General features: G+C 33.6%; 5 protein-coding genes and 1 non-coding gene across 6 annotated transcripts; 2 read left to right on the plus strand and 4 right to left on the minus strand.

Moving 5' to 3' along the window:
• Positions 1–1,997: 1,997 nt before the first annotated feature.
• Positions 1,998–6,383, minus strand: NAEGRDRAFT_72385 (uncharacterized protein; the record flags this gene model as incomplete). Its single annotated transcript, XM_002672463.1, has 5 exons — positions 1,998–2,290; positions 2,338–2,991; positions 3,097–4,358; positions 4,425–5,516; positions 5,560–6,383. 5 exons carry the CDS (start codon positions 6,381–6,383, stop codon positions 1,998–2,000), a joined length of 4,125 nt encoding a protein of 1,374 aa, XP_002672509.1.
• Positions 6,384–6,911: 528 nt separating this feature from the next.
• Positions 6,912–6,982, minus strand: NAEGRDRAFT_t588. Its single transcript has one exon. It is a non-coding gene; the product is annotated as a tRNA-Gly (tRNA).
• Positions 6,983–7,096: 114 nt separating this feature from the next.
• Positions 7,097–8,395, minus strand: NAEGRDRAFT_72386 (uncharacterized protein; the record flags this gene model as incomplete). Its single annotated transcript, XM_002672464.1, has 1 exon — positions 7,097–8,395. One exon carries the CDS (start codon positions 8,393–8,395, stop codon positions 7,097–7,099), a length of 1,299 nt encoding a protein of 432 aa, XP_002672510.1.
• A 303-nt stretch (positions 8,396–8,698) lies between these two features.
• Positions 8,699–9,808, minus strand: NAEGRDRAFT_52176 (uncharacterized protein; the record flags this gene model as incomplete). Its single annotated transcript, XM_002672465.1, has 1 exon — positions 8,699–9,808. One exon carries the CDS (start codon positions 9,806–9,808, stop codon positions 8,699–8,701), a length of 1,110 nt encoding a protein of 369 aa, XP_002672511.1.
• Positions 9,809–10,433: 625 nt separating this feature from the next.
• Positions 10,434–13,661, plus strand: NAEGRDRAFT_81188 (uncharacterized protein; the record flags this gene model as incomplete). Its single annotated transcript, XM_002672393.1, has 2 exons — positions 10,434–13,427; positions 13,473–13,661. The coding sequence occupies one exon, from the start codon at positions 10,434–10,436 to the stop codon at positions 13,314–13,316; it is 2,883 nt and encodes a 960-aa protein (XP_002672439.1). The 3' UTR covers positions 13,317–13,427; positions 13,473–13,661.
• A 70-nt stretch (positions 13,662–13,731) lies between these two features.
• Positions 13,732–14,892, plus strand: NAEGRDRAFT_72389 (uncharacterized protein; the record flags this gene model as incomplete). Its single annotated transcript, XM_002672394.1, has 2 exons — positions 13,732–14,215; positions 14,312–14,892. The coding sequence occupies 2 exons, from the start codon at positions 13,732–13,734 to the stop codon at positions 14,890–14,892; spliced, it is 1,065 nt and encodes a 354-aa protein (XP_002672440.1).
• Positions 14,893–14,931: the final 39 nt, after the last annotated feature.

Raw genomic sequence — 14,931 nt, forward strand, 5'->3', positions numbered from 1 at the left:
CACTACTACTAACAACATCAATGATGAAGAAATATTTGTCACTGACACTGCTCATCTCCATAGCATTGTTACTTTTAACCATTTATCCAAGCTATCAATTATCTCTTCGCTACGGATTGCAAAGTGTCAGCAATTCTACAATTGCAACAAAAGGTTGGCAATTCCCTCAAGCCATTGATGCAGCCACAGGTGTTTATATCAGGACACAAGAATGGAGAACTTATTTGAATACTTTCACTAATTCATTCCCAGTGCCAGATTGTGAACCTCCTTCATTTCCTTCAGTTTTCAATTTTTCATCAACTGTTTTGAATTTATGTTATGAAAGCAATGCATTGTATCCTTGGAATTTAATACACATCAAGGCAGGTAATATGCTTGTTGATACATTGAAAAAACATTATGGTATTGAATTGACAGCCAATTTTGTGTTAATTAATACGCAAACTGGCTATTTCACTTCATTAAAGAAGGCAGTTGATGATGGAAGCTGTGACGTTGCCATTGCTTCAACAAATATTGACAGTACCAGAACAACTCAAGCTCACTTCCAATGTGCCTACGGTTCTTCATATAATGCCTATATCAGATCCGAGCTTGATCCTAATATTCGTGTTGAAAATGAAACTGGTCTTAATCAACCTGGAATTAAAGTTGCAGTTTACAAGACAACAACATACGATGCTTGGGCAACTGCGAATTTACCACTTGCAACCATTATTAGATTTTCAGGTGGTTATTACGAAGCATGGCCAATGATTCTCGATAAACAGGTCCATGCAGTCATTACAGATGCTGTGGATTTGCTTTCTTGGCTTTCTACAAATAAGGGAAATTGCTCAACATGCAAAGTTGGACTCTTTGGAGATGTCTTTACTTATGGAAGCTTTGTGTCGAATCAATATGATGTTAGAATTTCTGGAACTATTTCATTGTTGGAAATGCAAAATGCATTGCTCTTTATTCTCTCATGTTTAGCAACAATATTCCTGTTGTAAATACATTAATTAACTAATACATTGATTCTTTTAAATTCCTCAACCAATTTACAATAAACCTTCCAATTCACATTGTAGTGGTTGTATTCTCCTATCTTCCACAGTAAACTGATCGACCAAACATAGTAATGCTGTAAATGCCAACAACTTTAAAGCTCCACCCTTTTCAAGCACCAACACAAAGCTCTGCATACAAGTGGCCCACATTTACAATTTTTCATTTTGTGAAAAAAACAACAACAACAAACCTTAATAGAAGTGAACAAGAGCAGTCATGCCATCATTATCATCTGTGGATTCATCAACACTATTGGACAAGAAGAAGAAGAACAACAAACACGAGCTATCAACAACATTGACCTTCGATGAACAAGTTAAAAACATTCAGGTTCGCTACTTTGGAGTCTCACTATCTCAATATTTGGTGGCGAGCTCTCTACATGTTGTTGAACATTTGGATTAATTGATTCGTTCACACTATGGTCGAGAGCAGATTGGGGAGATGTTGAAAATCCAGAACAATCCAGATTAGTTTGGTTTCCAAACGATGATGGAAAGGGAGAATTCAAGATTTTCACAGCTTATGCAGGTTTATTTTATGAAATTTTCATTTACTTGGCAAGATTGGTTTCTGGATTTTGTTTAGGATTTGGAGAACCATGGATTCTTTCATATGAATATTCCCTCATCTTTCCAAATATGAAATTTGGAGGATTAGGTCAATTCCAATATATCAAACACCAATTCGAAAGGAAACGATACTTTACAATACAAATTTGAAGTTACTGGTTTACATATTATGGTTAATTGGTTGTTTGGTAATAAGATTAGAATGGGAGGTGTTGATAGTAGTGAATATTACGAAAAATCAATGGTTTAAAAGAATTTAATTTTATTACAATATATTGTTTAATATTTTCAAATTCTCCTTATTTGTAAATTTTTGAAATTTTAAAAAATATTTAATTTTATTTTTAATTGTAAGATTTTAGGTCTTTTCTATTTGAAATATTTAAGAGAAAGTAATTGAGATGCTGAAGGTCTTTGATTTGCATCTTTTTCTAACATTTTCAAAACTATTTCAATCAATTCGTCCGAATATTCGCAATGAGCAGATTCTTTCATTTGATTCTTCAATATTTTGATTGCATTCTCCGCTTGATTTCCCATTAGCAAGTTACTAATCGAAGTTGCCAAGTCATTGGTCATGATTTGATAAATTGAAATACCCAATGAGAAAATATCCGTATTATATGAATATGAACTTCCAAGTGCAACTTCAGGACTCATATCTGAATAGTTTAGTTTAGTTTGGGTAATGAAAAATTATAATACTTACAAAGTGGAGTTCCAGCATAGGATTGACCTGTCATTTCTTGATACTTTTTGGCTAATCCAAAATCTGCCAATACAATGTCAATATTGTCGCTTGTCATTTTCTTAATAAAAATATTTGTTTGCTTAATATCTCTGTGAATAATGTGCATTTCTTCATGTACATATTTCAATGCATTCAACATTTGTTTCAATATTTGCTTGACAATCTTTTCACTGCAATTTTCTTGTTTCAATTTTGTTAAATCTCCCAATTCAAAATAATCCATGTCAATAATCAATAAATTGTCATTTGTAATGAAATAATCATTAATTTTGATAATATTGGAATGGTTGATATGATTCAATTGAGATGCTTCTTTCATAATTGTATTCAAATCTGTCAATGTTTCAAATTTAACAAGTTTGATTGCTTTCAATTTGTTTTTCTTTAAATCTGTCACTTTGTAAACACTTCCAAATGCTCCTTGTCCAATTCTTGTAATGTTTGAATATCTGGAGAATGGATTTATCATATCTGAGCCAACAGAAGATCCAGCAGATGAGGAAATAATCATTGAACTAGACGAAAGGAAAGTTGTTTCGGATAATTCAACATTTCCTGTGTCCAATTTAGCAATTTCAAAGTCCTTCTTTTTCTTTTTTGAGAAACACACGACTATTACAATAATTAATATCACAACTATTAGTAAAATCAATAAAACCCCAACAATCGGTATCACAATAGCTACTATCAAAACTGTAGAATCAATTATTGACTGACTTTTGAGTTCACAAAATTGACCTTCAAATCCAATCTTACATTGACAAACATCAATATCAGAACATTGTCCATTTCCATTACAAACATTTTCACTTGATGCCAATGTTCCATTACAACTCAATTTGGAATCACATGTACTATTCCAAGAATTGTAAGTGTAGTTTCTTCCACAATATGGAATAATCTTTCGAATATAAGCTCTAGCATCAATGAAAAAGATTTCACCCGTACTTTCATCGTAATCCACTTGTCTTGCAAACGTTGAAAAGATTGAATAAGTTCCAAATCCATCTCCATTGAATTTTGGGGATGCAACTCTTGATCCAGCAATATCCAGCAATAAACCGCTCCGTTTCTGATACATTCGAACAAGAGAAGTTCCACTACCATCCAAAATAATTATATCTCCATTCTTTTTCACATAGAAAGCAGAGGGATTATCGATCGATGATTGGAGGGCTGGTAGTTTATCACCTGAATAGCCCTGAATTGAATTTCCAACCAAAGTTCTTAAATAATAGGTGCCTTCAGATAGTTTTTCAATTCTTCTAATGGTAGCTTGTGTACTTAAATATATGTAACCACTATCATAGAAAATATTTGATATTACACCTGGAAATGTCACATTACTCATGATTCCATCATCAGAAATGAGACCATTGTTTGAAAATGTAATATCTATTGACATTGTTTTAGTTGTTTGGCTGTATCTGTAAATTGCTGAATCCAAGGCGATTAGCAAATCACCAGTCGTATCCTCAACTGTCAATCCATTAATTAAATTAAATTGTGGACATGGAGAATCAACTGCATTAATTCCAGTCACGAATGATCCACACACTGTTGATCCAATAACAGTTTCATAATTCATAGTGTCTGGATCGATTCGAATAAATCTACATGTATCCTTAATATAGATTTTTCTATCAAATTTTGAGAACACTCCTTGAGCCTTTGCGGTGCCGAGTTGTGCATTGAAAGTAAAATAGGGTGATTTAACTGAAGCAAGTGGAGTTGTTAACAGTGAGCTACTTAAGGTGGTAGACTTGCCAGTAGTTTCATCAAATTTCTTCAAAGTTCTCATATCCATATAGTAGCTCACTTTCTTTGATGCATCTCTCATTAACATTAACGGAGTTAAAGTTCTTGAAGCTGGACTTAGTCCTGCAATTGTGGAAACTCTTCCATTCGAAATTTCACTCAAATGATATTGGTTTGTCACAAGAATTCTGGAATCTTGTTTGACAGCTCTTGGTAAATATCTACAGTTCCATCATTAAGGCAGGAATTATTCGAATTTTCCCGAATATTAAAAGAATTATACTTACAGAGCTGAGCTTTCGACTGGAATATTCTCACCATTGAATCCATAAACATAGACGATTGTGTTTGAAACATTAAGATGATCCAATCCTCCAATTTTCTTCAATGTAAAACTTTCTAATTGAAAATCATAAAGTTGACCCATATTAAAAAAAAACAAATTTCTATCATTTTTTTGAAATCCATTAAATGTCAAAGATGTTGGCATTGGCGTGCTGAAAACTAACATTGATCCATTCTTAAAGTCAACATACTCATACAGAGTATTCAATGAACCTGAATATAAAAATAAGGAATTAGAATCAGGATATCTGATATTTGGAATAGCAACAATTTGATCAAGATATCCATTTGGAATTGGAATTATTAATTGGTATAAAACTGTAGATTTTTGTAAAATACTGATTAGATACTCAGAAGTTCTTAAATAAATTGTAGAATTGTCGAAAGAATCACCAAGTACATCAATCGCACTTGAATAAATTGGAGATTTGATTATTAAAGTCAAGTTTTGAGTTTCCACATTGAAATTGTAAAGTGATGTATCTAAATTAGTGAAAATCAAAACATCACCATTTCCAATATGGATTGAATTGGCGACTAGCATGTAAAAACGCTGTGGAATGTTGGCCGTGTATTTGATTAATCTTTCACAACCCAATAAAGTGGTCATTTTTCCATTTGAAACCTTTCGTAAATAATATGCTCTGTCAATAAAGTACAAGTCATTCTTATAGTAGAATGGGAATAAAACACTTCCTGTTGAATACATTTGGAGAGGTGAAATGTTTTCACCATTTGGATGATTAATTATTCCACCAGATAATGTGGAAACCATCTTGGTTTGTAAATCAATCTTTCGAATACAACTATTCGATTTATCTGCCACTATTATCGCATTCTGAGTGATAATTAAAGAAGATGGTTCATAAAACTTGGTATTTAAAGAATCGAATAATTGATTATCACCATCGTATCCTTCTGAACCTCCAATAAGGATTTTAGTTTCATCTGAATTCAACAATTTCATTTGTATGAAATTATTACTTTGAGATGAAGTGTAAATTTCACCTCCATTCGAAACATAGATACCATATCTTTCGTATAATTATTAAACAAATCATTCAATTATTCACTTACAAATTAGATTGAGCCACTCCTCCATCCACAATTCTATACATTCCATTTCCATCAATTGACTTGACTCTTTCTGCATCTGTAAAATAGACAATATCCTTATTTCCATTAGAAACAACGAATATATTCTTTGGAGATTGTAATTTCAAAAGCTTGGCATCTACACCATCATAATCACCATTTAAATAACCACCTCCTCCAATAATGGAAGTTTGTTTTGTGGAAATTTCGTATTTCTTGATTAGATTATTATCTGTATCTGAAATGTAGGCAAATCCATTGGAAGAAACATAAACACCTCTTGGATTATTAAACGCATGTGCTATAGATGATGTTGTTCTTGTTCTATTCGAAACTATTCTAATCTTATTATTGAGTGAATCAGCAATAAACAAATCACCATTCAATGGATTCACAGATATAGCTGTCGGTGTATTCAATAATGTACCCACAGCCTTCAATCCATCTCCATTGAATCCAGAAGTCACATATCCTGCATAAACTTCTGCATATTTATACATGTCAAAAATCCTAAAAACTACATGTCTATCAGCATCTGCAACAAAGACATCTCCATTCAAACCAGCACTCAAACCAGTAGGAGACAACATGTAGGCATATTTAGCCTCCACAATATCAAAATTATTGTTGAAACCTTCAAGTGTCTGTGTATAATAATTGACAGGTGTTGAAGATAGCGATTCCACAACCACCACCACCCCTGTAGACAACAACGCCATGAATACAAGCGCAAGGTATAAACATTGAATCCTCCTTGTTGTGCATAACATATTCTGACATCCATTGCTCAACCCACTTGTTACCATTTTTTTTCAGTGTTTGTTGAAATCCGCCAGAAATATTCGTTCACTGTCCAGTGAGAAATTTGTGGATTGGTGTAACACAACAAGAACACATTTCCAGCCAAGAAACGTAGAAAAATTTATTGCCTTGTTTAGAAAAAAAGTTCCACCTATGGCGCAAATTGATTCGTTCCTATGAAATTGGTTTAGCTATGGGGGAAAATGGTTTGCCTGTTGTTTGCCTTCTTGGTGTGTCTTCAAGCTATTCCTTTTTGCTTAAATTTTTATCAAAACCGGGCACGATAATGCAAAAAGGTGAATACCCAATGCCAGGAATTGAACCTGGATCACGTGAATACTGGATTTTACTCCAAGGAGACACTTGTCTTTCATTAGACGACACTGGGTTGATATTTAGAAAAAATTGGAATGACCTATTTCTAATAACAATCGGATATTGTTCATATTTTTGGTTTGCAATAATCAATCAATAGGCAAAAATGCAGTTTTGAAACTTCATTAAAATCTAACCTTAACAAACTAAAAGCGATATGCATTAGCCGGGAGTCGAACCCGGGTCACCAGCTTGGAAGGCTGGTATGATACCGTTACACTACTAATGCTTCCTTTCTATATCTTATATTATGAGTATTGTATATTATATTTGACATGCTGTCTTATGTGATGAGAATGTAAAATTAATTTCAATAATTGAGTGTATTTCTTGCCAACAAGCCCTAACAATAATCTTGTAAAGTAAATGAGTATTGGTTCTGGAAATTGGATCTAGCTAGTTTAGGAGCCATTAGCCTCAAGCTTTCCAATAATGATTGTCTCTTCTCTGTCGAAAAGGAGAAATTTCCAATTTCCAAATAATAAAGGTTTGGTAACATTCCACCACCAAACTTGACATTATCAACTTCGTCCACCAAAACTTGTCCGTATCCACCATTCCTTCTCTCCACTCTAAAATACTCAATCTGAGTAAATTCACCTATTCTCGAATAGAAATCTCCAGATATTTGATGACAAACACCAAGGTTCAAATGTTTCAACTTAGGAAGAGCCTTCAAGAATCCATACAATCCTTCATCATTAATAGAAACTCCTATATATCCATAGCCATGATCAACGTCAATAGAAATTTTTTCAAGATTAGGGCACATTCTAGTTATGTACATTAGTATATTTACATCACAATAGTTATGAAAAAATATTTCAAGATCCAACAAATTAGGTGTCAACTTGAGAATGTCAATAACAAATTTTTGAGATTGTACATCATCCAAAATACATCCAGACACAATTCTCAAGTTTTTCAATGAGGTCAGTAGGGGACACTCGTAGAAATCTTCATATTTTTCATCTGAAACAGAATCTCCAAAGCTGATCTCCAAATTCTCCACCAAATGACAAAATCTCAACACATAATACATATCACTCAATAAATGCTCGAAATACAATTTTAAATTCTTCATAAAGAAACCAAGTGGGATTGTTATAATTTCCTTTTCCTTAACTATTCGTTTCTCCTCAATTGTTGACTCTCCCTCATTGCTAAAATTAAAGCCAACAGTTGGTTGCAACACAACAAATGGAATTTTTCTTTTTTCATAAATGGAATCAAAATTTTTAACCTCCATTTCGAAATAAACCTTAGCATTAACAAAATTAAAGAAATTAAATTCCAATTCTTCTGAAAGAAGCTTTAAATTTCCTCTATATTGTTCGGCTATTTTCGTGAACAATGCAAAATTAAATGTACTAGCATCAATAACCACATTTTTGCAAATTCTCAATATTGTTGCAATTGACCAATATTCATGTTGATTTTGTACATATTCAACAGCCATTGGATACATGATCGAAATCCAATCACGAATGATTGAATAATTTCTCTGACAAGTCATTGAATAATTTATCAATCCACCAAACGTCAGAAATTTAAACATGTAATTTAATTCATCACTCGCCAATCGATCGAGAATGATCTCGGAATGATCATTTGCAATTTTTGTTTTTTTAGCCATTTCCATATTTTTCAATGAAAAATCGGAAAGAGTTCCACTATGGGTGCGTTTCAACATTTTTTTTAATATTGATTTGCTTTCCGAATTTTTACAACAAGAAAATTTCCACTAATTTCTATGAAATACGAATTTATTGTGTTAAAAATAAAATCAAAAAATTACATCTAGAGCAAACATCACAACAACATCCGAGAGCAGGAACACAAACTTAATGTTTCCCATCATGAGATGATCATTGTCATTTTGCAAATAATTAGAAAGGAGTATTCTTCAGGCTCCTCTTTCTATAGGATAGAATTCTAGTACAAATTAATCTTCCATGATATCAACCTTTTCATTCAAGGCAGCATCAGAGGCAAGGGATTGCTCAACAAGTTCTTGACTTTCTGAAGGAGCAACTGTGGTTGTTTCTTCTTCTTCTTCTTGAGATGGAGCAGAACTTTCCTTTTGAGCAGTTTCTTCTTCTTCAGTTTCTTTAACAAGTCTGTGTCTCTTCAAATTGGACAAGTATTTGGATAAACTCATTGTGAAAACCATTTCTTCTTCATCTTCAGTAGCATCAAAGATAATGTAAACCTTAAAATCATTCTTAGCTTCACTCTTCTTACAAGCAATAATACCACTTTCACCTTCACCAATAATTACATAATCTTCATTCTTCTTCATCCACTCTGGACAATCATCATCGTTCAAGATAAAGATTTCATGCTTGATGAGACCAAAGGAATGACCGCCAACATGCTTCTTAGTAATGGTGAACTTGATATCCTCTGGGAATTTAGCAGAGACGAAAGCATTAATTTCCTCTGGAATTGGTTCTTCATCTCTGTAGGCACGCTTTGGGAGATTGAGCTTAATAGTGGCACCCAACTTTTTCATCAATTCGAAATTCTTCTTAGATAATGGATAGGTCCATTCTTCCTTTTGCTTATTGGTAGTCTTCTTTTCAGCGGCAACATCTTCATCAGCCATTTGATTTTCAACATTTTCCTTATCTTCAGTTTCCTTCTTAGCAGCAGCCTTCTTCTTGTTCATCTTTTCAGTGAGTTTACTTCTCTTATCGAAGGAATTCTTACTTGCAGGCTTGGATGCCTTTTCTTCCAAGCTCTTATAATTGACGTTCTTTCTTCTTCTGGTACCAGCAACAATGTTGGAAGAATCGAATTCACCACCAACTTTGACCATTCTCTTGGAACGATCCTTTTCCTTGGTTTTGAAACCAGTCAAGAGCAAGACTCTCTTACCATTCTCATCTTCCACGAGTTTGGCTCCTGTAATCTTTTCCTTAAAATCACGAGTGCAGACTTGGAATTCTTTGGCAAGTTCTTTGACTGGAGCAAGTTCTTCATCAATTTCAGTTTCGTCGATTGGATTGTATCTCTTTTTACCGACGCTGATTACTTTAGTGGCCTTTGGCATTTTTGTGTTAGCTAGATTTGTTGGATTTTTTTTGTTGTTTTGTGTGAAGAGAAGGTGAACAAGAGGTGAGGGCTTTTATTTTGAATTTGATCGTGTAACGGTTTTTGAATGGCGGGAAATCAACAAATCCAACGATTTGAATTTCCACTTTTCTATGGAAAGACGCAACCAGAAACACAGCAATAAAACATTCGGATACAATAGACGTTACATTTAAATTGTGTGAGTTTGTTGCCAGCTGTAATTCACTATTGGCGCCAATTCTTGGTACTAATGGCTTGATGTTGCCAAAGAAGGCAAGCAAGAGAAAACAACAAAAGATTTCGAAGAAACAACAATTATCATCAATACGTAATGTAACATGATGAAAGTAATGCAAACAATTAAATAATAATCAGAATTTACATGTTAAAGATCATGATATTGTTATCCTTACAATAAAGGTGAATGCTGTTTTAATCAATAAATTGCTGCTGTCATCCGTCCTTGATTAAAAATAAATCTCTTAACCTTCCCATAGTAAGAGAAAGACATTCATAAAAAAACAAGATTATTCACATATATCTCTTCATGTTAATAATTCAATTCGACTTATTATTCGATTCCAAATTTTAAACGAAACACAATGAATGATCCCTCTAATACTTTCCCAGCAGCGAGCCAGCCTTCCACTACTGATGACAATAATCATGGTGATGATGAAGTTGTGGTGAATAACAGTTCATCAACTACTCTCTTTCCAACTTTCCCTCCTTCTCTATCATCAACAATCAATAACACTTCATCATTACTTATTAACAACAATAATTCTCTATTTTCATTCCAGCCTCTGCAATCAAACCCACCAATACCATCATCATCATTCTTTAACACTTCCAGCAACAATAATTCTTCTTCTTCCTTCTTTCATCACAATGATAATAATTCAAACAAAACAAATTTCTTTTCCTCCTCAACTTTTGAAATTAAAAACAATAACAACACGCAACTACGAGCCGCAACGAAAGAAGAGCAACATCAACAACATGTAATTACATCACCATTATCACCGATAAGCCTACGGCTTACATCTGCTAGTAATAATAATAATAATAACTGTACTGGAATTAATAATAACATGAATATTAACAATAATGAATCAACGGAGAGGAGTCTAACAATTTTCAAAGCATTGAATAATAATAATAATAATACTAATAACAATTTTAATCACATTAATAATAATAATATTAACAATAAGGAGGCTAGATCATCATCGGAACGAATTGGAAGACAAAATGTAAATAACATCTTCTCTAGCCCTTCTCATGCTAATAGCAACAATATTCATAACAATAATACCTCTCCATTATTTTCTCTACAAAGTAATAGTAATAATAGAGAAATGGAAATAGATACCTCAGGATTACTTGATTCTGAGAGGGTTTCATTTAGTATTAGTACATCAACAACAAGTAATCCCATCAATTCACTTCCAATTCCATACCAAACAGGAGTAGCTGATTCAACTCTTCATATTGCTACTGAAAGCTCATATTCAGAAAATTCACACAATTTACTGAATAATAGTTATGATAATATAAATCCCTCCGAGGAAGTTATTAGAAAAACAAGACACCAAATTGAAACAGTTGAAAATTGGGTACGACGTGCAAGTTTTTATTATCTAGTGAAGGGATTATCAATAGGATTATTGATTTTCCTCTTTTTATCCTTATTTGTGGCAGTTCTTGTTGGCCTTGCTACATTTGCCTTGGAAGAAATGAGAACCAAGAGCATTAGAGAAACGGCCAAGTACAATTGCTTTATGGCAGATAGTGCAATCAAGAAAAGAATCGAGGTGACTATCACTGCTCTAGATAATATTCGAGAGACAGTCATCTCTTGGGATTACAATGTAGATCCTGACAAGTTTGACGAGTTTGCTATGAAAACAAGTCAATACCAATACTTTAACATCATTCACACATTTGGAATGACAAGGAATTATACACTAACAGAGGTGTATCCAATGAATGTTTTGAAGAGTCTTGTAGGACAAGAGATTGGAATTGAACCCAATCATAGGGAACAATTACAGATTGCAATAGAAACAAATAGTACTACTATTTATGGACCATTCCTTACTATCAATAATCAATACAGCTTGATGGCTCAACAGCCAATCCTTGATTTCAATTTAAATTTCTGGGGATTTTCCTTGGTTGTTTTGGAGTTTGGAGAAATTTTTCAACAAGTTAACTTGACCTCTCTTTTGGAGAATTACTCTATTCGATTTTATGATAACAAGCAAGGAATGGTATTTTATCAAAGGCTTCTTTCAGAACATAAGAATTATGATCTGAATAACTTGGAAAATGCACAATTTATTTACGAAGCCATTAATATTACAATTATTGATACAACATGGGAAATGCTATTAATTCCAATTGATTATCACGATTCTAGTGTGTTGACATTGGAAATTTTAATACCAATCATTATTGTTGTATTTGGTCTATTGGCCATACTCATATCTTCCATATCCTTCTCACGTTATACATTACGAGTTAGGGCAGACAAGGAGACTCTGGAGATATTTGCTTCTACAGACGAAACACTGAAAAAAGAAATTGTAGAATTTGTGGAAAATACCTTAAAGAAGGTTGAAAATTACGTAAAAGAAGAAAATAATTTGATAGAATGTATCAATTCCTTAGACCCTCTTGTCACTCTATTTATTGATGAATCTGCTTTAATTAACACTGTTAACAGGCCCTTCTTGACTTTATTTGGGTACAATGATGAAAGTGAATTGGAAAATGTGGACCTACAACAAATCTTGCCACTGTTTGATATCACTGATGTTTACAAAACACATGAGAAAACACCTGCACAAGATAGAGAATACATTCTTCATTTCCCCTATGTTGAGGGATGTAAAAAATTCGGAGCTCGGATTAAACTATCTCTAAGCCTGACTTTTAGCAATACCTCAATAACAGAGCCAGTTTTCTGCACAATCCTACTCAAGCCATCTGAATCCTTATTGAACAATATTCCAATTGACGAGGAGATTACTGAGAATACGAGCAAGTTTATGAAGACGATAATTGAAAATAAGAGCAACATGATGAGTTTTATAGATTTTCTAAAAAAAAAGAGAAGACAAGATGATAGAAATATCATCTTTATTCAAAATGTGAAAGCTTATAAGGTCATGAAAAATATACAGGAACGAAATTCGTATATGGAGGAAATAATCACCGATTGTATAATCTGTAAACCAAATGAGAGACTCTATGATGTGAGCCCTGAAGCATTTGATTCATTCCACAAAAAGGTACGAGAAAGTTCAGAAGATAAATCAGGTGTATTTGATGCTTTGGTAGTCATTGTCATTCAAAATTTCTTCCTTCTCAATGTGTTTGATAGCTGGCAAAAAGAGAGAACTCGTAAAGAGGCACCTTTGAAGAATTTGTTTGATCCAATTCTCAAATCCAAGACTAAACTTTCAAACATTAACTAAACTACAGTAATTTGTGGATCTCTTTACAACAACTCAACAAGTAGATTGAAAAGTTTGAATATTATCTGGATAAATTGAATTTTCGTCATTTGGCAATACCTCACCAAAATGGTAAGTTATCCAACTTCCAAATTGAAACGAAGCAGTAAACATCAGATACTTAGTGATATCCACTCGATAGAAAACCTTGCCACATGCATCACTATCACTATCCATCTTATCTGAGTGACGATGACATTGGATACATGCTTACTTTCTATCATAGATACTTTAATCCAAAATGTAATGTATTGTAATCTCATCCATTATTCATTCTAGATAAATAGTGACACAATCAAGCATACTATTCTCTCATCAATAAGAAAAAAAACAATTCAAAGCAATATATTTGGACTGTCTCTCTTTAAGAATAATAATGGCTCAACAATATAGAACTGTTTCCTCTGTCAATTTTTCACTTGGTGTACTCGTGCTTGCTCTCTGTTTGGGATACTTGCTTTTCACCGCAGCTCATGTTGAAGCTGCCAAGAAGAAACCAGCAAGACCACCTCATCATGGTCAACACAATTCTACTCATCCACCAACTCCAGCTCCTCGTCCAGTCAATGAAACCTCTGCTAGTACTCCAGTAAATGATAAGGAATTGATTGACAAGATCAATGCCAATGAAACTCTCGGTTGGAAGGCTACTGAATATCCACGTTTTGCAAACTTGTCCATTTCAGAAGCAAGAGACTCACTCTTTGGTTTGTCCTTGCTCAGTACTGATCCTGACACTCCAAGATTGGACATTGAACCACGTGTTGACTTGCCAATGAATTTTGATGCTAGAACTCAATGGAGAGGATGCATTCCAGCTGTTAGAGATCAACAAACATGTGGCGCCTGTTGGGCTTTCTGTAAGTTTCTAAGTTTTACAATTTGATTTATTAATTTTAACTTTTTTACAATTTTCATTTAATACAAATTTCCTTTTTGGTAATATTGACAAATAGCTGCCACCTATGTATTGGCTCATAGATTGTGTATTGCCACCAATGGTAAAACTAATGTTGTCCTATCACCAGAATATCAAGTTCAATGTGATACTATGAATAAGGCCTGTCAAGGAGGATATTTGAAATATGCTTGGTCATTTTTGGAAAGGACTGGAACTACTGTTGATTCTTGCATTCCATATGCTAGTGGAAGAGCAACTTTCTCATCTGGTACTTGTCCAGCTAAATGTAAAGTCTCTACTCAATCCATGACCATGTACAAGGCTAAGAACTCTCGTTACATTTCAGGTGTCAATAATATTAAGGCAGCCATAATGAGTTATGGATCTGTGCAAAGTGGCTTCACTATTTATCGCGATTTCATGTCATATCGATCTGGAGTTTACAAACATGTCAGTACCACAACTTTGGGTGGACACGCTGTTGCATTAATTGGTTGGGGAGTTGAAAGTGGAACTAATTATTGGTTAGCTGTCAATTCATGGGGATCCAATTGGGGTATGTCTGGTTATTTCAAGATTGCCCAAGGAGAATGTGGAATTGAGAATCAAGTCTATGCAGGAGAACCAGTTTACTAGTTTACTAGCTCTGCAATTTTTGAAATAAATTTTTGATTT

The sequence above is a fragment of the Naegleria gruberi genome (genome assembly GCF_000004985.1).
Source record: "Naegleria gruberi genomic scaffold NAEGRscaffold_53, whole genome shotgun sequence".
Classification (NCBI taxonomy): Eukaryota; Heterolobosea; class Eutetramitea; order Acrasida; family Naegleriidae; genus Naegleria; species Naegleria gruberi.